This window comes from Macaca fascicularis, chromosome 14 (genome assembly GCF_037993035.2).
Source record: "Macaca fascicularis isolate 582-1 chromosome 14, T2T-MFA8v1.1".
Classification (NCBI taxonomy): Eukaryota; Metazoa; Chordata; class Mammalia; order Primates; family Cercopithecidae; genus Macaca; species Macaca fascicularis.
In genome coordinates this window covers 9,765,546-9,792,150 of record NC_088388.1, presented here as the reverse complement: position 1 = coordinate 9,792,150, position 26,605 = coordinate 9,765,546, and the positions used below count along the sequence as shown (strand labels likewise).

Genomic DNA, 26,605 nt, shown 5'->3' with positions numbered 1-26,605 from the left:
ATGCTCAGATAGTCTCTGGGTCCACCTGTGCCTGCCTTGCTACTTCCAGGCACCTTGACCGAGGGCTGTGCCCCACCCCCCCACACACACACATTAGCCATGTGTGCACACGTGTGCCCACGTGCACATGCACACGCATGGAATGGGAAAACAGAAAGCAACTCTTTGCCCCCACAGGAAGGGGGTCACTTCTTGGCCTGGTCTTGTCAGCTGCAGCCCCTGGGCCTCTGGGGGGCCGTGTCCTCTGGCCATCTACCTAGGGTCACCCCTCAGTAAAGAACCCTGGGCAGGAATCCCATTTGTGAAGATGCCTGAATACAACGTCATCTCAGTCTGCCCTGGACTTGTTGTCTTTTGTCTATCTGCTGCCCAGCTGAGGCCCGGTGCCCTTTCTAACCCTTGAACAGCATTCTTGGGGCCTTAGGGTATCCAGAAGTTTCTAGAAGGCAGAACCCAGGGCTGGTGGGAGATGTCCTCTCCTGTCTTCTGGGATATCCCTCCAGCTCACCAAGGGGGTCTGGGCTACCCCTCTGCCCGCATCCTGAGTGGCCTTGCTCCTGGTCCTTCCAGGTAGTCACGACCTTCCAGGACCCAAGGCCTGTCTGCTTCCAACATAAGTCATCCCTCGATTAACTCAAGAGGCCCTGAAAGCTGGGAAGGCCCAGGGCCCTGTTCCTCTGGCGAGTGAGCAGCCTTGCCGTGGCCAAGTGGGTGTCGGCGAAGGGAGAAGGGCCCCGCTCAGCAGCAGCCGCAAGCCCACCCGAATGGCAAGCCTATGCTTGGGACACACTCTGTTCTGATGCCCACCACAGGGGCTCCAACCTCAGAGCCTGTGGGGCACCCTGCTATGGAGGAGCCAAGGGAAAGAAGAACCCATAACTACCCTCGTCAGTCTCATCCCCATGGCGGTGGAGGCCTCAGGCAGCAGGGATGAGGAAAGTGGCTCAGGACTCACTTTGTTCATTTTCCTGCCTCCAGCCAAGCCCATAGCTCACCCAAGAGGATGTGTGGGAAGAGGTAGCACCAAGCCCCATGGGCTCCAGATCTGCCTTCAAGAGGGGGGGTTCTATCCAGAAGCGCTGGGCACTGGCTGGGCTGGTGTTCCCTCTCCTGGGGGCTTGCTTGATGAGGGCAAGTCTGTGAACTTCTCCCCCAAATCCCTGTCCTTAAGAGGCCTGAGGAGAAATTTCCTGACACATCCCTGTGAGGACCACCCGCCAAGGAGCCAGGATGCCTGGAATCTCAAGCACCATCAAGCCCTGGACACTGGGCCTGTCTGGGACACTCCTGGGGCCACTGCCAGGCCAGCCAGACCCTGAGGAGCCCAGCTCAGGCCCAGATGCTAAGTTCAACCTCAGAGGCATAAGAAGATAAACTGGGAATCAGGTGACTCTCTCTTACAGATGGGTAAACTGAGTCAATGACTGAGTCTGTCCTCTTATAACCAAGACCTTGAGCTGCCTTATGCAGAGAGAAAGACCAAGTCCCACAGTCATATGGCAACCAGGAGGACTGGGGTCCATCCTTCCAACTCCTGGACTGCCCCTGTTCCTGCTCCCCTACCCTGATATACTGTCCCCTATCCTGTTTAGGGTCATTCCAGAAATTTCTGGAGTAAGGATATTCTTTCCCTTCCTAACACCAAGGAGCCCCTTCCTGCCTGTCTTTCTTTGGCTAGTTGTGATGGGAGGAGGGGAATCCAAGCTGTCTCCGTCCCTTGGTCAGAGATAGTAGTAACAGGAAGCCCCAAAGGTTCCAATCACCAGCCCAGGAACAGGACATCCTAGCAAGAGTGCCCCAAACCAGGGCCTCTCCCAGACTTCCACGGGTGCTTAGAGCTGACCTCAATGATGCTGACCTCGGCTTCAAGACGGTGAGCAGTTGGGGGACAAGCAGGGCCCAAGTCTCACCCCTCAGGAGCTGGATCAGAAGGGCAAGGAGGGGCTGAGTCCATAGAAATCCACACCTGGGGCTCTGCTCTCTCGCCCTTGTTAGGATTTTGCGGGAGGAATCTCAAGAGGTCTTGGGGGTGCCCCATGGTGGGGAGGGTCCCAAGACAAAAGCTTCTTTCAGGGATGGAGAGAAGGAAGAGAGGGAGATGAGACTGACCTTGGCCTCTGGAGACAGCTGGAGGCTGCTCAGGTCAGTACCTGCCACTCCCACTAAGGGATGTTCCCCTGCTGAAGGGTGGGGCTCCTGCAGGCATGGAGGCAGCCAGGCCTAAAGATGGACCAGGCTTTTGAACTGCAAAATGCCGCGAGGATGAGCTGGTCAACAGCCAGAGCCTGCTGCAGACGGAAGATCAAGATGCAGAATTGGGCAGTGGAGGGGATGGCAAGCCAAGGGTATGAGGAAGCCTGGCAGAGGGGAGGGCTGAGAAGCCCATCGAGAGAGGGACCCTGAGTAACACAGCATGGCTGAGTCATGTCTCCCGTGCCAGGTGGTGCAACACCCCCCACCACCGCCACCCTCGAGGTCCGCAACCCTCCTCGCTTTCCCCTCCTGACAATGCTGTACACGTGGGTATCTGTCCCTTGCGACTGAGAGGCTTAACAAATATAGACCCATCTCGTAACATGTCTGGACCATGGACCTGTTAGGATCTCCACAAAGGAGTAAACACAGTGGACGAGGTGGCCAGCCCTGGTTCCACCTTCAGTTCCAGCAGCTGCCCACAGTCAACCAGAGTGGACCTGGGGGGAGGTAGGGTACCAGGGTCCAAATCCCCAGAGAGGAAGAGCACAGACTCTGGAGTCAGGCAGAACAGGAGACCACATGGACTCAGTCATTCATTCACCTCGAGACCTGGGAGCAGCCATTGAAGGTCTCCAAGCCCAGGAATCACCTCCTCCCTCCCTCCAAGGGCTGCTGAAGGATGAGGCAGCATCTGTCCCGCACCCAGGTCGGTGCCCGGGCACACATGCCCCGAGATGTGAGTCCAGTAGCCATCAAGGGGCAACACAAGGTCTCCAGAGATCTGTCTGCCTCCCTGAGAAGCTAAGGTCTGTGAACCGGCCAGAGACCAGCCACATTTCCTGCCCGTTCCTCAGCCCAGCAGGGATACAGGACACAGGACACCGTGAGACAAAGACAAGTCATCCCAGGAACCCAAATCCACGCTACGCCCAAAAGTTCGGGAGCAACTTACCAGATCTTGTGGGCCCCCATGTGGGCCCAGACCCCAGCCCAAAGCCAGGATCTAACAGCACCCACCCCAAAAAAACTGCACAGGACCGTTGGAATTTGGAAAGTTTTTGTTTTCTTTTTCCCACACATTTCCGGGGTTGGGGTGTTTTCCAAGACTCAGACACGTTTGTTAACAAAGAGAGAAAAAAAACTGGGGGAGCAGGGAGCCCGTGGGCAGAGAAGTGACCCCAGCAGTCTGTGGACAATGCCTTGCTCCCTCTTCCCTGCTGCCCGCACCCAGCAGGTGCCACAGGCTGCTGCTCGTGGAATCTAGAGTATTTGTCTGTAATATATATCTGCATTTGCCTTCCCCTCCCTCCCACCCCCACCCCTGCTCCTCCAGCAGCTTCCCCATCAATGCACGTCGCCCGGCGGCACACACAGAACAGGCCTTCAGCCAGGCCTGAGCCCCTTCCCTGGGCGGCACCAAGCAGGTGCCTCTCCTGGTGAGGGGAGTTGGAGCACTTGGGGACAAGCCCACTGCCCCACCCCACCCACCCACTGGGCCACTCGGGCCCACCCTCCCGTCCTTCTCCCACCGACTCTGGAAACCCAAAGGGAGGAAAGGAAGGGAGAAATGAGACACACAAAAAAAGAAGTAGGAAAGAAGGGTGGGGACAGTGAGACACAGCAAGCCTGGGATGGGGACTGGAAGGCTTGGGGAGAGAAGGAAGGCAGGAGGGACAGAAGGAGGAAGAAGAAAAATTGAGGAAAATTAACAGGACGAATAGTGGACACTTTACAAAACCCCCAGCCTTCCTTCCCACCCAACCCCACCAAAATAAAACTACCCCCCTTAAAAAAATAAATCAACCCAGGGCTGTGAGCACGTGCCCTGCCTGGCAGGCGCAGAGCTGAGAGGGACAGTCAGCCCTGGGACTGACGAGGCCGCGCGGTGGACGGCAGGAGGAAGGGGGCGAGCACGGGGTTTTTCCTTTTCTTTTTTTGCGTTTCCTCTTCGTAAGAGAAGCCTGAGGCAGCCAGGGAGAGGGTCCCCAGGCCCCTGGCAGGGAGAGGGTGGCACCCTCCTCCCGGGCCCTCCCAGGAGGGGCAGCTGGCAGTGGGGCGCAGTGCCAGGGGCTCAGACGTAATACTCCTTGTCTTTGTTCTTCTTGGCCTTGCTGGGCGTCTTGGGGGCAGTCGGGGCCTTCTCTTTCACCACCGCCCCATTGCTCTGGGCCGAGTTACTGATGTAGTTCCGGCTCTGGTCCACCTGATAGGAGCCCTCGTCACGATTGCGGTACTTGTACATGGCGTAGAGGAGGATGAGGATGCAGAGCGCCGCCGCCGCCACAATGCCCACCACCATGCCCGTGGTGCTGCTGGACTCCCGGATCACCTCCACTGCGCCCGGTGGGCCCCGCTCCCCAGGCCCTGTGGGGTTGGCTGTGGGCAGATGGGGGAAGCCGGGGGCTGAGGTCACGCCGGGGCGCAGGGGAGGGGGCCTCCGCGGCTCAAAGGACGTGGGGGCCCCAGGCCCCAAGGGCGGGTTCTCCAGCAGGGGCTGAAGCGGATCTCGGTGGTTCATTTTGCCCGCCGGCAGGTTGGGGGCTGGGGCGGAGGGGGCAAACAGCACCCCAGGGGCGCCCGTGGCCCCATCTGTCCTGAGGTTGGGCCGGGGAGCGGGTTTGCGGGGTGACAGGAGGGTGGTGCGGTCCGTGACCAGGGGAAAGGTGGTGTAAAAGTCCTCGTCGTCCGTGGGGGGGAGGCTGGAGTCAAAGACCTCCCCGGAGGCGAAGCCCGAGGCCTCGATGGGCTCCTCGCAGTCGCTGTCGTCCCGCTCGGCCTGGCACGGGCCCCCGGAGGGCGGGCGGCGCGCCGCAGGCGGGGGCAGCGTGTCTTGGGTGGTGCCCACTCCCGTGAGGAAGGGGTAGAAGGTAGGGGGCGGGGGCACGAAGGGGGATCGGGTGGCCACGGGAGGGGGGTCTAAGGAGTCCTCCGTGATAATGGGCAATATTAACTCTCCTCCTAGAACAAGAGAGAGAAGAGAAAAGAGAGGGCGTCAGCGAGGGCCAGGGCGCAGGCGGCCGGCACAGAGAGAGAAACAACAGCCTCACACACCCAAATCGGTTCCAATTGGCTTTGGCGGAGACTAGAGCGGGCTGGGCCCGCCCGCCAGCCGGCCGAGCACTGCGCTTTAAGCGGGCAGCGGCTCAGATGCCCTGGGCACCCCACGCACGGGCTCTGTGACACTCTGGGTTTTGGTCTTTTGTTTGTCTTAAGAAATCAAAAGGAACAGAAAGGAAAGGAAATTGAAAAGAAACAGAAAAAAAAAACTCTACTGGTTTAAGGCTTTAAAAACAGATACAACAGCAGCATTTAAACAAACCTAACAACAGTATCTTTTAGGGTTTTTTTTTTTCTAGATTTTTCTTTTTGCTTTTTTTTTTTTTTTTTTTTTTGCTTTTGTTTTTAAAAAAGAAGATAGCATACCACGGAATTCAGGCAACTTACATCAACAAATAGGCCGTGTGATTTTAGCATGAAGAAAAAAATTACAAACAGAGCTGTGTAAGCGGGTTCTCCCGGAAAAAATAAGAAAAAACAACTTTTCCGTACAACGTTTTCTGTCTATCTGTTCGGTATCTCCCTCCCTCACTCTCCGCTCCCTGCACATCCTGCCTCCTCCTGAACTCTCTCCGCCCTCACTTGTCCCTCTCCCCCTCATTCAACACAAAGCTGAACTCTGCACAGGGCAGGCTGGGGCTGCGGGGCGGTTTCCACCACTTGGTGTCAGCATATGGGGGAGGGAGGAACAGTGGGCAGGAGGGCTTGGAGAGTAGGGACATGACAGGCAGCCATGTAGGGATTGCTACATGGGTGAGAGGTCTTGGGAGGGGATGGCCATGGGGGGAGCTTGGAAGGCTAATTGCAGGGTGGCCATGGGAGGGGAGACATCGAAAGTGGGAAGTGAGGTGGCCCATGAGGAAGAGTGGGCAGGGAGGAGTCGGATGCATTGGAGCAGAGTCCTGTCCCATAGGACTCTGGGAGGGGTGGGGAGAAGCCATGTAGAGGCAGGGATGTGGGGAGGGACAAGGAAGGAGTGAGGGAAGTGGGCAGGGACACATGGTTCCTGAGCTAAACCTAACTCCCCAACTTTCTCATTCTTCACCCTCCACCTCTGACCCCCACTGACTTCCCCCCTCCCCCTCCCCAGAACCCCCATGGGCCGCCAGGACCTGGCCAGGGCTTGACTGCCTCTGGCCCTCTTATTATTGTTAAAACAATAATAAAACAACGGAAAGAAGAAGAAAGCAAAAAAAGAAAAGAAAATACATACACAGCCATCTGGGAGGGAAGCACCTGCTAAATAGGGCCCATGGGAATGAGTGGGGAGGGCTTTGTGAGGGGAGAATGGGTCTCCCCATCTCTAGGTCTGATAACTGGAGTCCTGTGGGCAGAAACTGCAATTCCCATCAGCCCCCAAAAGGTGAGAACTATAACTCCCATCAGTCCTTGGAGGAGTGTAGACCACAATTCCCATCAGCCACTAGGTCAACAACTGTGACTCCCATCAGCCTCCTGGGCCTCCTCTCAAAGCAAAATAGTGCAACCTCCTGGTTTGGGGTAGAAGGGAGCTGGGGCTGGCTCTAGGTGGCTGGTGGGAGGACTTGCTCCTCTTGCAGGGGCTCCTCTGGGCCTTACAAGGGCTGGAGGTTTCCTCTCTGGCTCTCTCTTCAGCACAGCCTAAGCCCTGCCAACATCTGAGTGCCTCTCGCTGGTCTCTGCAGGGTGTGGTCTTCCTAGATCGTGCCCAGAATCCCCTCAGCCTCTTGGTGGAAAAGCACCCCAGGGCCTCCACTGCCAGGTCCCACCTGCCCCACTTCAGCCCCACTGCAGCCAGACCAGCCACATTCCACCTTCACATCTTGTCTGTCTTCTCCTGCTCCCCACCCACCCATGGCCCTCTACCTCTGCGCTGAGTTCAAACACTGTTGCCAACCTTCAGATCACAAGCTCCAGCAATGCTGCAGAGCTGTCTTTGCCCACACAAGCCAGCCTGTAGCCAAGACCTTTCCATCGAACTTGAAGCCTTGCTGAGCTCCCCAGGCTGCTCTTCCAACCAGACTCCAATCTCCCCTGGCCAGGGGCTCACCTACACCCTAGATTTTGAAACCCCAGGGCTCCTGGCCCTCCAAAGGCTCAGTCACAGTGAAAACCTTTGAGCTAAGAGCAAAGCAGCATGTTTTGTGGAGCTGGGACTATCAATCCCAGCTCATTATGGATAAGAATGCTGAGGCCTGGGTGGGCAGGACTTCCCAAGGTTACCAGGTGTAGGTGCCCAGCAAGGTAAGTGAGGCCAGGGAAGGGTTAGATCTCATGAGAAGCCCAAGAAAGCCTAAGTCATCCTCCCAATGTCTCCAGGAATCTGTTGGGACTACTTGACTCTTGGCTTGGATGTGAACTTGGATGACAGAACAGGTGTTCTGAGTTCCTGTGTGACTGTGGGCAACTTTCTTCCAGTCTCTGGGCCTCAGTTTCCTCATCTATAAAACTGGGGTATTGGGCTCCAGGCCCAGGATGAGGCCAAGGCTTGGCTCTCGTGGGACCTCTAGCCTTTGGATAAACAAGTATGTCTTCCTGTACCCACCTGGGACCCAGACAAGGAAAGCCAGCACCCTGGTCCCCAGGTAAGGGGCAAACTCAGCTGTCAGCTCTCAGGAGGGTTGGCAGCCCCTCGAGCGGTGGTAACCTGGGCCCAATCATGGCAGGATTCCCCTCCCTGCGTGAACTCTGAGTGCCTCTGGGGTCCTTCCTGCTGGTCCATACCACCAGCCCTCTACCTGACCTTTGTCTTCTATTCAGAACACCTTTCCCTGCTGACATCTCAGAGTCTGGTCAAACACCTCCTCTTCCAGGCAGAGGATGCTCCCTGCCTGAGTGCCTCTGACACCATACCCTAATTCTGTCCTGGAGGCATGGCTTTGTACTCACTGCCAGGGAAGGGCCAACGGCAGTGGGCCTGGCACAGAGTTGGGGCTCGTTATACTTTTCCAGGGGAAAGGGAGCAATATTCCTCAGGCATTTCCTCTGAGCCAGGCCAGGCTAGGTATCTAGGGAAGGGAGTGGGCGTCTCTCTCACAGGCCAGAGCAGCAGAGTTCTGAACACCCCACCCCCTCCACCCTCTTAGGCAGCAGGCATTGTGGAGAGCTCAGCCTGGCAGCAGCCTTTCTCTACAAACCATCTCCTACCCCAGCTCTCCACCTTCCGTCTTAGACTGGGCCACCAGCTGCTGCTGGAAACCCCAGCATCAAGGTTTGGCCTAAGCTGGCCGGCCATAGTTGGGGCCCCAGCAAAGTGCCAGGCCCAGGGCACAGGACCAGACCAGGAGGCCCTTGCTGAGGCCACATCCTGCCCTAGAGGGGCTGACAGGCTGATCAGGGCACAGAGCTCAGCTCTCTACCAACCTGCTGTCCCCCAGTCAGGCTAGGGCATGGGGGGCTTCAGGTCTTGGACCACAGACAAGTCTTACCAAGCCTGAGCCCCCTACAACCATTTGCGCTAGCTAAGCCCTTGGGACACACAGGCTCCTCGGGTCACCCTTCTGCAGCCTTCCTCTGCCCCCAGACTCCTCCCAGGCCTGCTCACATTGACCTCTTGCTCCTCCAACCCCAGCTGCTTCCTGGTCTCCATATCTGGGTCCCAGTCCTGTCCCTGCATCCGCAGCTCCTCTGGGGTTTCTCTGCCCAAGGCTTTGACTGCACCATCTCCTAAGGTGTCCTCCCCTCACACACACCCCCTACACTGCCATAACTTCCCCTTGGTCCCCCCTTCTCATGGTAGCTTCTGTCTTCCACATGGCTTCCTCTCCGTTTCTTCCCAGTGTCCCACACCCCACTTCCTCTCCACAAGATAAAAGGCTCTGGAGAACCCATGAGAATGCATGAGGACTTTCTTCCCTGGGCTCGCTCAACCCTGCCTAGGCTCTGGGGGCAGTCAAGTCACCTAACCTAGGGTGCTGGGCTTTCCCGGATCACACACCAGTTCAGGAAGGATCAGAAGAGGCTGTCCTGGCGAGGATTTGGCAGGACCTGGAGGAGGGGAGGACCAGAATCCTCAGAGACTCTTCCCTGCCCAAAGCCCCACCACTGCCTGTGCTGCTGGGCTTTGTGGGTGCAGATTCACAATGACTCATGGTCCAGCTCTACACCAAGGATGCATCCTGGAATGGGGTGCTCCTAGGAGTCAGTGGAGTTTGGTAGGACCTCAGGCAGCCTCCTGCCTCTCCCCAACTTCAGGCAGCTGCGGCATTTGGAAAATACTCACAGGTGCACACTTACCACAGACACCACCCGCCCACCCAACACTCCTCTGCATCCTAAGAAAAGCTGAATTTCAGTGCATGTGGGTCCCACTTACTAGAGAATGCCATCCCTGACCAGGGAGACCACCAGCCATTCCTGATCTCCCCTTCCTCCCCAACTCTCCTTCCTCTGGGGGCTGCCGGCCCAACAAACTTAGCCCCTTCTGCCCTTAGGGAACAGAAGGCCCCTGCCTGGAAATCTACCCAAGAACCCCATTCTCACCCAAGTAAGGTGTGCCCACCCCCAAAGGGGAGTCTAGAATTGAGGTTGAGCATGTCTGAGACTAAGCAGTGAGCTGAAGGCCCTGCCCAGGCTGTGAGGGGCAAGAAAGCCATCAGCCTACAGGGCATTTCATGGGGGTTAGAAAAAACAGTTCTATGCGGACGTGACCCTGTGGTACATGACTTCACAAACAGTACCTTCATGCAATATTGGAAAAACCATTCTCTCCTCTCAGTGGACGGTCCTGTTCTGGTGCCCAGGACACACGGCTGGGCAAGCAGAGCTCTGGGCGGATGTCAGCCCCTACTCACCTGTGCGAGCAGAGAGCAATCTGTGCCACTGTGTATGGTGCCCTGAAGGAAGGTGCCCTCCACCACCCACAAGCACCAGTACAGCAAGGGCAGAGGCCAGGGTATTTCAAGGTAAGAAAAAAATGGTACATTGTGGCATATGCACGTGCACACACACACAGAGGATCTGTGTTTCTGTGCCCCAAGCACATGTGTACATGCATGTACGTGAACCTAGATGGATCTGAGCATGAGCGTGTGCATGTCAGTGCGTGGACCTCTGGCTCTGGCATGTGCCTGCCAGCCACTGAGCCTGGGTCTGAGTTCTATGTGCACATGTGCATATATGAACGTGCCCCAGAACATGTGAGTGCACCACGGCATCCGAGCACCAGCAGTGCACCCCAGGGAATGCATCCTTCACCAAACTCATTTTCCCTTCTCCTGGGCAGTAAGACTACATTTCCCGACATTCCTTGTGAGTAGGCCTGGTGTGTGACTGAGTAGTGGGCACTGCCCGTACCAGTGCCCCAGCAGCCTCCTGGTGCCACCTTCCATGCTCCTTCTCCTACAGTGATGTTGGAAACCACAGGTTGAAAATGGAGGTGCCACAGATGGGAGGAGTGTGGATTCCTAAAGCACTCTTTGCAGCAGAGCCACCTGCTGATCAGCCACACCCAGGTAGGGTGCACCTGAGTGAGAAACTCCTCTTGAATTAACTACGGAGATCCGGGGCTTATCTGTTACAGAAACAAATGTTACTTTAACTAATATAGACACTGGAACCAGAAATGGATGTCACGATAACATAAACCTGAGAAGGCACTCGTGACAATCCAAGGCGTGGAGGCTGGGAAGATGAAACCCACGTACTGCAGTGGTGAAGCATGTGGTGTGCACCGTTGCTCATGAGGACCTGAAGGGTAGGCACTGCCTATGGACTCTGGGCACTGAGGGAAAGGGCTGGGAAAGGCCAGTGACCATGAGGCTTCTACTTTCTGCTTTTAGTGACATAGTACAAGGAGGAGACTAAGGAGGCAAGGAGTACGAGGAGGCAAGAATCGGCTGATTCGCAAGCAGAAGTGAAAAGAATACAGACAGCCCAGAAATCTGTATCCCACCAGAGTCAGAAGAGGCCACTGCTTCCAAACAGTAAGAGAGAAAAGTGAAAAGGCTTTGAGGGACAATGGTGCAGTAAAGCTTCTCACCCTCACCCAATAAGAACACTCAGCCTTGCTCAAGGATCAGATTTAGGGATTGCCCCCCTCCCCCCCCCCCCCCCCCCCGCCAACTTCCCACCTATTGTTTCAAATGTCCTCAAGACAGTCACCACTGTATGAAGAGAAAGAGGCATGGGGGCGGAGCAACAAGGAAATAAGTGAGGCTTGAGAACTGTGTCTAGGTATGGTTACTTTGAACCTTAAACCACCCTTGGGCCCCAAATCTGCATGAGCAGGGGTAGGCTATCATGCTACAGCACCCCCAAGGAGGACATTGTTCCCAACACCCACTTCAGACATGGCTATGGGAGGACCGGGAGGAACTTCCCAGAGGGGAGAGCCAGGGACCCCAGACAAAGGAGAGGGGAGTCTCCCCCAGAGAGCAGAGTCTCTCCCAGGGTTTAATGAAGAAATTTCCCCCACTGCAGGGGCAGAGAGCCTGGCCTGCCTGCCTGCTGGATTTCCTCAGCGCTAGGAGCACACATTGGCCTGTGTGAATCTAGGCTGCTGTGTGTCTTCCATTTTTCCCTTTTTTGTATGGGAGGTTGTATTACGGTTGTCGACTCTGCCCCACACCACAGTATTCTGGGTGTGTGTTGGGCTGTGGGAGCAGTGAGATAAATTATCCATTTACTTCTTGGGTATCTGGATCACATATGGGTCCCCATTCCAGAGGAGTCAGGTCTTAACCGGATGTGGAGGGCCACCATCTCCCAGACATCATCAGCTTTGAGATGAATGCCCTAATGGTTGGGACTTTGGGTGGTCTCCTGGGGAGGGGTGGGTGTGTCCTGGAGGTGAGGAAGAGTGACACGGATCCTTGATGACCCACAGGCAAGCCAGTGACAAATAATTCACTAGTTGGGCCCCAGACCTTTTTCTGCTTCCTCCTGAGGGCACAGCAAGGCCACACCTCACAGCCTTCCTTAAAGTTAGGTTGGGCCCCATGACTGAGCTCCAGGCAACAGAATGTGGGCAGGAGCCTGGAAGCCTCTCCCACAGCTGGCCCATACAATCTTCCACTTCACAACTCCATGCCACCGCAACTCAGGAAGTCACCTGTTGAAGATGGTGCAGCCGCAAGATGGAGAGGGACCAAGCCCTGAGTCATCACTTGGAAAAGAGTGGCCCACCAATCAGGAACACTTGTTTATAACTTAGGTGAATGAGAAATACATGTCTATGTGTTAAACCAATACATGTTGTCCATTATAGCAACTAGTGCTACCTTGAGACCCTCTTGGAATCTGAACACACTGTGGTTCTACCAGTCTGGGCAAATGTGTCTGTGACTCTGTGGAGTTAAGCCTGCATGTGCCTCTGAGGGTCTCATTTATGTGTGCATGAGGGCAATGCCTCAGGAGGGATGCTTGCATGGAGTAAGTGCAGAAGGCTGCTTCTGTGGGTCTGAGCATACGTGGACCTGGGTGAATCTGAATACACATGTGTGTATGTGTGTGCTTTTGTGGGTCTAAACAACTGTGTATACTTGCCTGAGTGGGAGCACACAGGCATACAGGCATGCCTTGTACTGTGTCTGAACATGTGTGCATGCCCTCCAGGTCTGAGGATATGTGTGTGCCCTTCTGTGTGCCACTGCATGGGTACCTTGGAGCACAGAAGTGCACCTGCACCTGTGTGGGCTAATGGAGGCCCGAGAGTGTGTGTGTGCGTGCGTGTGTGTGTTTACACCTCTGTACAGGTCTGAGCACATGAACTTGCAGGTCTATGTGTATGTGTGTACCTATGTATTCTTCAGTGAGTGTGAACCAGTATGTATGTTTCAGCAGGTGAGCATGTGTGTGTGTGTGTACACTACTGTGGCACTCGGCACATGAGTGTGCACGGAAATATGAGCTTCTATAGGGGTGGGCTTGGTGGGAGAAGTGCAGGTCTGTGAAGCCGAACAAATTGTGTGTGTATGTAGACCCCTGAGGTTGAGCACACAGCCTGCCTCTGAGAATGTGCACACCTGCACTCTTGTGAGTCTTATCTAGGTGCACCTTTGTGTACATGTGGGCATCTGGGGGTTGGATGCACATGTTGGTGCATGAGTACACCCCTCTGCAGATATGTATGTGTGCATCGGGTAAGTAAACTTACACACACATGTACCTCTGTGAGCCTGGTCATAGATGTGCATTTCTGTGAGTACATGTGGGCACACATGTGCATTATGGTGGGTCTAAGCACACTGCTTACTTGCCTGATCTGAACATGCCTACATGCCTCTGCAGTTCTGAAACACATGTGAACATCTGCATGTCTGAACATGGGTGTAGGATTCTGTGGTCTAAGCACCTGTGTGTGTTACACAGGTGGATCTGTACACATGCGCCACTGAGCTGAGCACAGATGTATAATCTGTGAGTCCAAGGGGTGTCACAAGTTACATGTCTTACTAGGCCTAAGCACATACACACACACACTCAGGTCTGAACACAGATGTGTGTGTCCTGAGTGTCTGCAATATGCAAGTCTGTCTCTGGGTCTGAACATGTGTGTGTGATTCTGAACATTCAGCATGGCTGTCAGTAGTGTGTGTGTGCCTCAGTGGGTTTGAACATGCATGTACACATAGCTCAGAACACAGTCAAGTGCCTCGGTAAGTTTGAGACACACAGTGTGTGTGTGTGCCTTGGTGCAACCGAACACACACGCAAGTGTGAACCTCTGGGAGCTGAGTAGGTGCACACGTGTGCATCTGAGTGCCTCTGTGGGTATTTCTGGAGCTCTAAGCACACACATGCAAGAGTTGGTAGCTCTGAGTACATATGTGTGCTTTCATTAGGCTGTGCATGTGTGCATGAGTTTGAGCTTCTGTGAGTCTCAACAGGTGTGTATCTGTGTGTATGGACTTCAGAAGGGTATAAGCACACACATGTCTCTTGGAGTCTAAGCATGTGTGTGCCTCTGTTGGCCTAGGTACAAATAGTGTGTGCTCTTCTAGGTTTAAATGTGTGTGTGTGTGTGTGTGTGTGTGTGTGTGTGTGTGTGTGTGGAAGTGGGCCCATGTGAGCTTGCTGGTGGGTCTGTAAATGTATGTGCAGGGCTGTATGTGTGTGTGCCTCTGGTCATACATGTGCATACAGACACTGCCTCTGTGGGTCTGAGCCTGTGTGTGCTCTTCTCTTCCTACGTGTCTCAGGTTGTGCAAAGTCAGATCCCCTCAGGGGCCAGGCCCAGAACACAATGTATGGGTTGGGCCAGCTGAGACAACTAGCAGTGGGTCACATTACTAATGGTGCATGCCCCACTAAAGGCACTCCCATTGAAAAGCCAACCTCAGCTAAAATAACCGTGTAGATGATGGTCTCACTAAACAAGGGAGAAAGTATGGGCCAGGGTCTGTGGAGGAGCCCAGGTTAGGGAAAACAGTGGAAAGGTGAGCGAGCAGGAATGATCCTAGACCCAGGGATGAAGATCTGCAAGGCAGGAGAGGTAAAACACCATGGGGTCTCCAGCCAGGCTGCCCCCACCTCTGACACTGGAGCCAAGGGAGGCCTGGCCGTCTGCTGGAGAAAAGCCTCCTTGCACTGGGGCCTGGGAGAGACTGGCTGGAGAGGCTCTGGAGGGCATGGCATGGTCTACACCAGCCTGGGAGACCCTGGAGTCATTTTGGTCCTTGCCTGGCCTCCCATTGGGATGATGAGGATCCATCGTTAAACCTTTCACAGTGGTGCAAATGTGGACATGTAAGCATGTGTGATGCAGGCTTGGGGGAGAGGCTGTGGCTTCTGGCAGTTTCCTCTGGGAATTCCAGAGTGCACTCTGCCCTCCCTCCTGGCCCTATTTTTAAAGCTGGCTGCTGGAACGGCTACCAGTCCCTCCCTATCCCAGACTTCTAGACCTCCTCCACCCTTCATCCTCTACTTGTCCCTTTTCCCAAGAGGGTGGCTCAATAGTCAGTGACCTCACAGATCCCTGACTGGGAACCAGCTGACCCACCTGCTTCAACTCCTCCTCACCCTCTGCCCTAATGCAGCCTAAAAGAGTTCAGACCACCAATACACCCATTCAGCATCAGACCCAGGCCCTTGACTAGACTCCAAGCCGGGGTTGGGAGGCTAGAACTTCGGTGGACAAAGTATGGCCCAGGTGGGGTCCAGTGTGTACTGCATGTCCCTACATGGTGACCATCTGGCCCCAGATACCCCTCTGCAGGGTGCAGAGAAAGCAGAGACTCCTCCTGTTACCCAGGAGTTCCTGCCCCAGAGTGTGTGAACATGGGCACCTGTGTATGAACACATGTGGTAATGCCACTCAGTGCCCTTTCCTCAGCACCCTCAAAGACCATTGTCCGCAGAGCCCCATCCCAGAGCTTTCATGGGGCCACTCATCACAGCCACTTCCAGCAGGCCTGCGCAAGCAGTGCTGTGTTGGCCACACGAGCCACCGGTAAGTGCCTAGAGCTCAGAGCAGTAAAGCAGGGCAGGGGGTGCTGTGTGTTGAAGCTGCCAGATGCCCAGAGCCCCCCAAAGCAATGGAGGCATTGAAGTGTGCATCCTTGAGCCAAGATTGCCCTGGGGGAAGAAGTGACAGCACTCAGCAGAGGGGCCTCCTAGAGACGAAGGCATCTGTCCCAGAAAGCACAGGCCCTGGGCTATGGAAGGGAAGGCCTTTCTGGCCCAGCAGCTGGCAGCTCCCCTGAAGGTCCCTGGGCCCAGGCCCGTGGGAATAACCCCTCTCAGCTCTAGCCTACTCGGAGGACAACTGGGCTTCAGCCTCTGGATCTGGGGGCTTGTGCCCCAGAAACCCGCTGCCCTTGGTTTTTGAAGCTGAGCCTCTGCCCCAAGGCTCCACAGGCCATGCTATGGTCCTGCTCTAACCACACTCCTTCCAAGATCGTGGCCCACCCTCAGCCTGAATGTCTTTTCTGGAGCTGGGAGGCCCCAAGCCAGATTCACAGGATGTACCCAGGGCATACTGCCCACCTCCTGACCACATCATCTCCCCCAACCCCGCAAGCACCTGCCCCAACCTCCAGCCTTCTGGTACCAACAACCCAGGTGCGACCCATTGCAAGGTAATGGGGAGAAGCCTCCAGCAGCCCAAGTGAGAAATGTGGGTGGCCCTCCACTCCCACAGACTCATCTGGCAGCCACCAAGGCCCACGCTCCTCCACTGGGAAATCTGGCCACATCCAGTCCTTTCTCTGTTCCCTCTGCCAGCCTCAAGTATCCCACCCTCCCCCAGCTGCTCCCAGCCACCCCCAACCTGCTCAAATGAGCAGCCTTGGCACTCGCTGCACCACTCCACACCCCACACTTCTCAAGCAGCACTCAAGGCCACCCCCGCTTTGCCAGCCTGGTCTCTCTCTGTGGCTGCATTCTTGGCTCCAGCAAGAAGTATCAAGCAGAGGCCTAGAAAGCACTCCCTGGCCCCAGTGCCCCAGGCCCTGGAGAGCCTTCCCTCCCAGCCCTGCTCTCCTCCTACACAGCTCCCCAACTAGAATCCGGGCCAGACCTCAGGCCCTAATCTTCCCCAGGAGACCACAAGTCTAGTCTAGAGGGGACTTCCCACCCAGCACACTATCAGATTCAGAGCAGTCACTGTGTAGTAACTGCCTCACCTTGCCCTGGCAGTCCTGGCAGTGTCCACTCTGGGAGCCCTTCAGACAAGAGCACAGGACACCTCCCAACACCCAGGAGAAGAGGAAGGCCCAGGATCCAGGAGAGATCTCCTCTACTAGTGGCCTAGAGAGCACCAGGCCTCAGGAGCAGGCGGGAGTTGTGATTCTGGACCCAAGAACTGATGGGAGTTGTAGTTCCTAAGCCATGTTCACCCTCCCCCACCCCAGGGACTCATGGGAGCTGCAGTTACTCATCTTCTAGGGAAAAGTCTCCCTCCTTCTCTCCCAGCACCCCTTGGCTCTCAACCCCAGGACCCCAGGCTAAGGGCCTCACTACCTCTGAGGGGCTGGGAACCAAAAGGCATCTTGCCAGAGAGCATCTGAGGGACTGGGAGGATGTTAGGCAAGGTGGAACTATCAGGGAAAGCTAAGGCCTGGCAGCAGGCCCTGGGGCTTGGGCCAGGTGGCAGGGACAGTCGCCCCCCTCCCAGTAGCGTCACACAGGGCCCCGGGGCAGGGGAGGGGGGAAAGGCACTCACCAGTACTGGGCTCACACTCCTCCAGGTCCTCATCATCACTTGGACACTCAGCAGAAGCCACCAGGAGGTCATCTGTGTTCTGGGGGGCGAGAGAAGGGGTGGGGAAAGAGAGGTTCCAGGCAGGTCAGCAGATCCCACAGCTGCCACTTGAGGTGCATGGTGGTACACAGGATGCCCCTGGGCTGAGACGGACCAGCCTGGTCTGAGTCTTAGCCCTTCCATCTCTTGCTGGCTGACCTCAGGCCTCCACTTCCTCCTATGCACAGGGAACTTCCCAGCAGCAGCCCTGCAGGTTTTCACGGCTTCCGAGGGTCAATGAAACAGCACATGTGGTGCTTTTTATTTCTGGGAAGTGAGGAGAGTGGATGCCAGACTTTGACCTGCAGGGCCTGGGCAAAAGGGTCTAGGATGCCTCAGGGAAGGGGTGCTGGGGAGGCAAGGCCCTACGGGGCGGAGCCTGCAGAGGCCAGCACAGGCAGAACACGACCAGGGCCTGGAGGGGTTTCCTGGCTCCAGTTTCACCACCCATCACCCCTCATCTCTCTCCCAACCTCCTTTCCTGGAGCCTGGAGCTGAGAGAGCCCGGCTGCACACAATAATTAGGGCTGTGGTTGCCATGACAACAGGAGTCCACTTTGTCAGCATTTTCTCTCTTACTGATTGCAAAGAAAGAGAATCCCCAAGATGAGTGAGTATAAGGAGGAGGGGGGTGCCCAGGGGTATGAGGGAGGAGACCCAAGGAGGGAAACCAAAAGTCCAGGCAGGAAGGGAGCCCGAGAAACTGCAGGAAGGGTAGGAGAGAGCTAGGCTGAACGACAAGGACGAGCAGGGTTGAACGGGTCATAACCTGCCTCCTCCCAGCCCCTGATCTTCAGACTCAACAGCCCTAACTCACCCAAGGGCAAGGTGGTGCCTGGAGGACCCAGCTCCCTTCTGCATTCTTGCCCCCTCCGCACCAGCCTCCATCTTGGGCTTCCTCACCACAGCAGTGACTCTTGGGACCCCCACCTCTCTCTTCCACCAGGATGATCTGCATATCACCCTCCCACTGAGACCAGACAGCCCCTCGTCCCCTACGATTTGAAGGGCACTGGGCATGGTGGGTACCCAGCCTTGGGTAGAGCCCAGACCTTTCCCCGAGGGACTCCCTGCTCCCTAGGGACAACGTCTTCAGGTCCCCTCAGCTTTCTTGGCAGAGAGGAAGTGGGTACAGGCTTGTCTCTCTGATCTGGATGGCCCCAGCTAGCCTAGTCCCAGGCTTCCTGCAGCACAGACTGGCAGGGAGGAGGAGCCTTAAAGCACATGGAGCCCACCCCTCAGAGGAGAAGCTGAAGACAGACTGGTGACAGAGGGAGGGGCACATCCTCATGGCCACCCCCAGATCCTGCCCTCACCCTAGAAGGACAGAGAGTACTTAACAGCCACAGGCTGCCAGACAGGGTGATGGGGAGAGAAGGGGTGGCCAAAAAAGGCCTTCATGCCAGGTGTGAGCCCTCCCTGTGCTAAAGGTCAGAGCAGGCACTGGAGGCAACAACTAGAAAACAGCCCAGCCTGGGCTGCCTCAGGAAGCCACACAGGCAAGTCCTGCTCCAGCAGAGCCCCACTCCCCGGGTGCAGGCCCCTCCAGTCCTGCCCTATCACTAGGGCTTGACCTGACCCAGGAAACACCTGAGCAGGTGGGGTGGGCTCCATGTGCTTCAAGGCCCCTCCTCCCCACCAGTCTGTGCTGCAGGAAGCCTGGGACTAGGCAGCTGGGGCCATCCAGATCAGCAGGTGGGGTGAGCACCAGGGAACTGTCTGCCCTGAGACTCCCTCAGACGCACAGACGGAGAGGACACCGAAGCTGCCTGAGTTGTGGTGCCTGCTCACGGTCACATGGAGAGGGCTTGTGAAGGCAATGAACTTGCAGTCAGGGTTTTCCCACTGTAGGAAACCCAGAAAACAAGGAGAGGCTCCTCCTAGCTTCCAACAGCCTCTGGAGAGGGGCTGCCCATGCCAGGTGACTGCACCCAGCCCTCCCATGCTGTCACCCCCGCCCACAGCAAGGCCAGCCTGGTACTATCCATCTCCCACTCTCTGCCCACACAGAACACTAGGCATGGCCTTCACTGGAGAAGCAGAAGGAGCCATCCCACTCTCACCCCGAGTCCAGACTTCATCTCTCTTAGGTAGGGTGATCTTCTCTCGTATAACTGGGCCATCAAACTCCTCCCCAACTCTGGGGATGGTCCCTCTAGAAATAGTGATCACCCCCACATCACAAGATGCCTGGTCATTAGGGTGAAAGCCACTTCCTGAAAGGTGACCTTGCCCATTACCATGGCAATAAAGTCAGAGACAGCAGCCTCCAGGATCCCAACAGACCCCTTGGATCCTCACTCTAGGCACCACTACTGTAGCTATGCAGATATCAGCTCCATCCCCACCTATCCCTGCCCTAATCCACCAGCCAGAGTGGGGCCTCACCTGGGTGGTGCTGTCCCTCAGTGTGGGGGAGCGGCCCCGGCGCGTGGTGGTAGTGGCCATGGTGGTGGTAGTCTCCATGATGGTGGTGGCCATGTCAGCCAGCAGGGTGGTGGCCGTGGTCTCCGCGCTGAGCAGCACGGACGGCCCCTCCCCCACCAGGCGCAGGTGACCCTCAGTCCGCACATTGGGGTCGCTCTCGGCGGCCAGCGCCAGCACCTTGAGCCCATTGTAGTAGAGGCCGGACACCTGGCCCTGGAAGGGGCGGCCCTGATCCCGGCCCCCGATCTTGATGGCAGCCTGGCTGTTGAAGATGGTCAGCTGGCGGCCTTGGGGGAGGGGAGGGGGTGACAGAGAAGGGGCAGGCAGTGAGGGGAGACCAGGAAGGGAAGGAAGAAGAGAAGGAAGCCAAGGAGAGGAAAGAGGAATGGAGGAGGAAGCCAGTAAGGGAGGAGGGGACAGGGAGAAATGAGGAAGGGGCAAACAACCAAAGGAAAAGTCCTTGTCAGCCACAGCCCCTAGCCCAGCCAGGTGGGGACCCCAGAAGGGGAGGGCACCCAGGGCACACACGGGCTGGGGAAGACGAGCCCAGCCCCCCCTCCCTACCATGTGCAAGCCTTCCCACCTTCCCCATTCCCTCTCCTCTCCAGCTCCAAGGCCATCTCCCCTCTTCATCCTCTTCCCTCAGTCCGTCCCCATCTTCTCCCTCTGCTTCCCCAAACATCCTGCCCCAGTGTCCAGCCCCGAGCCATGAAGCCATGGAGCCCCTGGAAGAGGCAGATAGAGGAGACACAGAGGCAGAGACAGAGGAGGTAGCTGCCAGGCCAAGGTGGAGTCGGTGCGTGTGAGAACAGAGAAGGAGGTGAGACAGTGTGATGGTGTGTGGGAGCAGCAACCTGCCCAGGCTGACCTCCCGCCTATGACCAGGCCTTCTGACCCTTGGCCAGGATCCCCTCTCTTCTCCCGGACTGCCAAGGCCCAGCACTGCCTGGGACCAGGCCCTGGTAAGCCGAGCCCTTCCTCCCCACCTGGACATGCAAGCACAGAAATGGAAAATGTTAAAGGGACCTTGCTTCGCTCACTGACAGCCAATATAACCCGCTCCAGCTCCAATCTCACCCCACACTCAGCAGTATGACACCTCAGAATTCCCAGCTGGGTGGGGTTGGGCTGTTCTGTTTGTTTTTAGTGGATCTGGGGGTCGGTTTAACCCTCTGAGTTTGTTGTTTTGGTTTGGTTTTTAGAAAAGATGTTTATTATGTTTAAGTTTAGATTTAACTTTGGTTTTGGTGCTGCTTATTTTTTGGGGGGGGAGGGGTTGGGCAGAGGGCCTACTACATTGCCCCATCTCCCCCGGAACCTTCAGCTGCTGGCACTGGGGGTTTTAGACCTGGCTTAGCCCTTGTTAGCCTCTGGTTAGTGCCTCGTTAAAGATCTGGTTTAGAGTTAGGTGCCTGTAAGCCTTGCCCCCAAAACCTGGGCTGAGGAGAGTCCAACTTGTGAAGCCCACAACCTCTTTGGAAACACCGGTTCTCTGGGACACCCAGGCCTCTGGGACATCCAAACATCCTTCCAGCCTCTAGCCAATGATGGCCACTGGTGTGTGTCCCCAGCCCCCCACTCAGTCTTCCTTCCTCCTCCAGCACCCTCCCACTGCCCACTCAGACAAGTATAGCCCCTGGACCAGCAACGCCCACTACCAGTGCCCAAGAGCCCAAGAGGCAGAGGGCCAGTGGTGGCAGCTCTGGGACAGGCCCTGGAATGCCAGACCCAGCGAGGCCCAGGAAGACCCCTGCATCCAAGTTTATCCCCAGACACAAGAATCACGAGGAAAACAAAGGAGACAAGGATCTCAGTGGTCAAATGAGTTGGGGAAGCAAACATTTCACAATCAAACAGGTTTCTTTCTCCAAGGGCTTTTCAGAGTCTTTATTAAACCAATGCACATAGGCATCTCCAAGAGGAAGAAACAGGATTCAGCATTTCCCAAACTCGTTCTACCACAAATCTCTCTATTGTGAAGCATCTCATGGGACTGTTTCATAGGACATGCTTTGGAACTGGAAAATGGATTCATCCAATAAATATTTATTGAGCACCTACCATATGTCACGCGCTAACAATAAAATACCCCCTCCAAGCATCCCCAGACCTTGTTCTGGGATACTTTCCTGATGTTTCTTTCCTCTCACCCTCACAACATGCCTGTGAGGTGGGCTGAGTAACCATCACTGTCCTATCTTACCAAGGAGAGAGCTGAGCCTCAGAAAGGGGAAGTACTTGGCTAAGACCACAAAAAGCGAGTTCCTTCTTTCACACTTTGGGAACTACCTCTCTAGTCCAATCGGTTATTTTCTAGAAGAGGAAAGTCAGATCTAAGGAGAAGGGGAAGGAGGGTCCCGGCTCTCCTTCATCTAAACCACAATTCCTCCCCCACCCCCCAGTAGGGCCTGTCCAACTCTCCCTGCCATTGGGGTCACAAGTTGTCCCAGCCTCAGCCCAGGCTGCTCCCTTGGCCTCTCTGATTCTGGAAGAGGGAGGTGGGTAATGGAGAGGAAGCCACAGTGTTAGCAAACTTGGTCCCTGTGGCCCCTGGCCCCATCCGCCATGAACTCCTCAAAGGGTTAAAGTTCACCCCGCTGGAGAGAGCAGCCCAGTGTGGCTGGGGGCTGTAGGTTTTAGCGATGTGTGTTACAGTCCCTTTAACTTTTTGTCCTGTTATGGGTTTATCACATCTGGTTATCAGCAGGTTTAGGCCCCACAGGCATTGGGGGCTAGAAGTTACATTTGGGGGTTTTAGTTGGGGAAGGCCCCAGTGGACATTTAAAAGCGCAGTTATCAGCTGGTTAAGTGGAGGTTTAACAGTTCTACTTCCCCCTTAGAGTTTAGCCTTAGAGGTACAGAGCTCGCCCCCCCCCGCCCCCGCAAAAGGGAATGGGATGGATTTGCCCTTGGTCCCCAACTTCCCTTGGTGACAAGAAGCCTTCTCTATCACACCCAGCAACACCTCACCACACTCAGGCCTCAAAAGGTCTTGCTCGGTCTTCCCCATCAGCCAAGCAGGAGTAGAAATCCCTATGGGCCCACCACCTCCTGCCCCCCCTCCCTTAGTCTCCCCTCAACTTCTCAGAGGCCTTCTGGACTAACTTGGGCCTGTTCCAGAGACAGCAGCCCCACAGCACCCTCTTTGGGGGTCTTCCAGTAGGATCTGAGGCCCCCACCCTTCTCTCTTCTCCTCACATGGCTCTGGTGAAGCCTTCCTAACCCTCCTCAGGTCAGCCTTCCTGCTTCCCAAAGGCTTCCTGCCTCTGCATGCTCTGTGGCCCTCCGTTGGCCCTTTACTAAGCCTCCGAGATGATTCTGGGCAGAGGGAACCTACTCTACAACCTGCATTCCCAGCCTGCTTGTGATTTACTGCTGGGATCGCAGTGGGGAGCTCCCATGGTAGGGATCTTGTGGATTACTGTAGTTGATCCCAGGTTTAGAAAGAGAACAAGACTTCCCCTACTTCTAAGGAAAAACCCCACTCCTACCCCAAAAACCACCACTCTGAAATGCACAGACAGACCCTTGACTCCAAAGGGGAAGGGAGCATTCTGGCTAGCCAATTGTCCCTTCACTTGCGGGTAGGCGTTGGTGAAGGCATGGAGGGGGAAAGAGAGAGCTCTGCACCTTTAAGATAGTGTTTTTAAAGTTAATTAATTAATTAATTAATTCTGGTTAATTACCTTTGTCGAGCAGCCACTCATCTACTACTCGACCAAGCCGGTAGGGGATTCTCTGTCTAGCAATCGCCAGGCGCTCGTTATCAAAGTTTCCTTGGAAAAGTTTAGAAAGACAGTAGGTTTCTCAGGCGGCGAAGTCCAAAGGAGTTAGAAAAGTAATTATGCAATCCTCAGGAGACTCAGAGTAAGCAGCAACATCCACAGAAAGAGGGGAAGGGAGGAAAAGAAACGCTGGGCCCCTCTTCTCCCTCGACCCCCTCCCTAGGCTCTGGTTCAGAGCCAGCCCCACCCTGGGGGCAGGAGCAACCCAAAGCAAAAGAGATGAGAAAAGAAGAAAAGGAAAGGGACACAAAAGAAAGGGAGCTGGAAGGTCAAAGGTCAGAGGTTAAACAGGTTTATCTGTGGTTAAGCTGCTGTGGCCCCCTTCCTTCCCCATCCCAAAGTGGGGGGGGGCGGGGGCGGGCAGGGGAGGGGCATTTAGCAGGTTTAAGTTGGGGGAGGGAGGCATCAGTGGCCCAGCTGGTTCCTGTGTTTAGAGGGCGGTTTAGAAGTGGGAGGGATGGGTTAAGCGGGGTTTATGCGGCATTTAGGGGGCCACCCAGCACGCGCATTGAACAGTGAGATTTAAACCACTTCTCCAGGCCACCTCAACTCCCTTTGCCTTCGTGCTCCACTCCCAGCTTCCCCTCAATTTCCATCTCATACCACACCCCTGACCCCACCACCACCGTCCCCCTTAAGTCCCTCCTGCTCCCAACCCCACCACTGCACTCCCTGCAAGGCCTCCTCACCCTGGTCAGGGCTCCCATTCTACTGGGCAGCCGCTACAGGTGTGGTGTGGGAGCTGGACCATCATCCAGCAGCCCTCTTCCCCTTCTCACCTTCTCTTTGGCCCCTTTCTCCTCCCCTGCAGACAGTCCCCCGCCACCCTTCTCTGCACCCTTCTCTGCCCTGAATGCACCTTGACCATTTTCTGCTCAGAGCCCAGTCTCCTCTCCTTGCTGTCTCAGGACCTCATCTTGCTCACCCTGCCAGGCCCTCAGCCTTTCTTTTCCAGGCTCCTCCCCCTAGTTCCAGCCCCCATCTCTTTTCCAAGCTTGGCTGTCCATTGGGATACCCACCTGTTCCTCTCTCCGCTCACCAATCTCCAGCCCCTGGAGACTGGGAAGGGGAATGTGTGTGAATGTGTGTGTGTGCATACAAGCCTATGTGGAAAGGGGTTCGTCAGTGCGCCTGAGAGGATCTGTGCTCCTCTGTGAGCTGTGGGTGATCCCGGTCTGCAGCAGTGGAAAGGGAACTGATTTCCTTTGAGAATCTGGCCACTCCTCCCATTTAAGCCACTGACAAACTATTCAGTGCACACTGGTGGGGCCAGGAGGCTTTTCCTGTCATCTCTCACTGCACAGCTGCGCTCACCTGCCCAGAGACCCGGGCCTGGGCCTGCCTAGGTACACCTCCCATGAAGGTGCACACGACGTGTTCATATGGGTATGGATGGTGCCTCCTTAGGTGCTTATGAGGCAAGGAGATTCTGCATTCCCTATAGATTCAGAACATTTGTGTTTAAATTAAAAACAGATCATTCAATCCTGTGTGTGTGTCTCCAAGAGGAAGAGAAGAATGTACATCTGCCTGGAGGGAGGCTGAGTATATAAAAATTCTAACAAAAGTCCTATTTATTGAGCACCTTTGCTATGCCATGCCATTCTAGCGTTTAATGACATTCTCACAGTATTGCTATGAGGTAAGTATTGTCACCTTTCAGAGGTGGAAACTGAGATTCAGAGAGGCTAGATGACTTGTCCAAGGTTACACACTTGCCAGTGGGAGATCCAGGATTAAAACCCAGGTCCTTCTGACTCAGAATCCATGGGCTGTGTCTCTGTGCTCTCAAAGAGTCAGAGAGTCTCCCCTCTCCGGGCCCATGCATACTGCTGATCTGACCTGCTGGTATTGCTCAGGATCTGCCCTCAGTACACAAAGGCAACCACCAGGCCCTCATGTTACTCCCCTTTACAGGCAAGGGGCACCCAGCAGCCTTTCCTCACCCCTAGTCAGGGGTCCCTGAGGAGAGGAGAGCAGGAATAATTCTTCCATCCTGACTGGTGGCCTGCTGGGTCCCAAGGGGAGAAGCTCTAGATCCAAGTCCTGGCTTGACATGGTGAGGCCTTCATGCTTCTGAGCCCAGCCCTATCCAGCACAGGCCAATGTCATCACTGCTACAAAGGTTGCCCTAGTGTGTGTGCGTCGGAGAATGAGAGAAGTCTGCTGCCCACAGGGATCATGCCTACGCAGCCAGAGCTGTCAGTGTTGGCTTGTTGCGGGGCGCGGGGGGTAAGTGGAATTTAGTGTAGGAGGGTTGGTGGGTCTTGAGTGTCCCTACATGTACCCAGGGCCTTGATGTAGGCTGGCATCCCTCTGCAGAGCTGCTTTTTCATGTGTCTGTCTGACCATACGAATGTCTGCAGTTGTCCATATGTCTAAGGTTGACCTGTGTGTACATCAGCCTCTGTAGGTATTAGGGGGCCATGTGGGCCTCTTTATCTCCAGGGACTTTCCAGAAATGTCTGGGTACAAGCCTGCATAACTGGTGTCATAAGCCTGTACTGGCATCTTTACTCCAGCATAGGTGAGCCCATGAAGGTTTACACATTGGCCTTTTGCCCCTGCCCCTTGCAGTCAGCATGGGGCAGCTTCTCTGCCTCAGCCTGGCTGTCTCTCCGCCTGGGAGAGTGATGGAGGTCGCAGATGCTCACTCCACTTCTCAGTCAGGCCCTGACTGCAATGTCGCTCAGACAGTATCTCAGCATCTCTGTGTTTCTGCAGTTTTCCCTGCAGTGTTTCTGTTTCCACTCCCTCTTTATCTCCCATGCTGGGGCTCTCCTCCGCTCCCTTCCAAGGCTCTGTCCACCTCTTCTCTCCCTGGGCCTGCATGTCAGCATCTCCATCTACCTCTCCGCATCTCTCCTTGTCTTTGCGTATAGTTCAGTACTATCTCCTTATCTTTCCATTGCTTCCCCTCCGGTTTCCTCTCATTCTGAGGCTCTATCTCTGCCTCCCTCAACATCTTTCAGTCTCTGTC

The 26,605-nt window shown here is 55.6% G+C and overlaps 1 protein-coding gene across 46 annotated transcripts in view; it reads right to left on the bottom strand.

The window, feature by feature from the left end:
* Positions 1 to 3,236: 3,236 nt before the first annotated feature.
* Positions 3,237 to 26,605, bottom strand: part of NRXN2 (neurexin 2) — a 117,810-nt gene continuing 94,441 nt past the window's right edge. For 23 of the 46 annotated variants that reach the window (XM_005577384.5, XM_005577386.4, XM_045372045.3 and 20 more), the window contains 4 exons: positions 23,527 to 23,616; positions 19,802 to 20,127; positions 17,336 to 17,414; positions 3,237 to 5,154 (listed from right to left, as the gene is read on the bottom strand). In XM_005577384.5, the coding sequence (XP_005577441.3) occupies positions 4,268 to 5,154; positions 17,336 to 17,414; positions 19,802 to 20,127; positions 23,527 to 23,616 (1,382 nt within the window). In that variant the 3' untranslated portion in view covers positions 3,237 to 4,267. The remainder of the gene's footprint in view (positions 5,155 to 17,335; positions 17,415 to 19,801; positions 20,128 to 23,526; positions 23,617 to 26,605) is intronic. The other 23 variants (XM_005577395.5, XM_045372050.2, XM_074013318.1 and 20 more) reach the window with 3 other exon arrangements.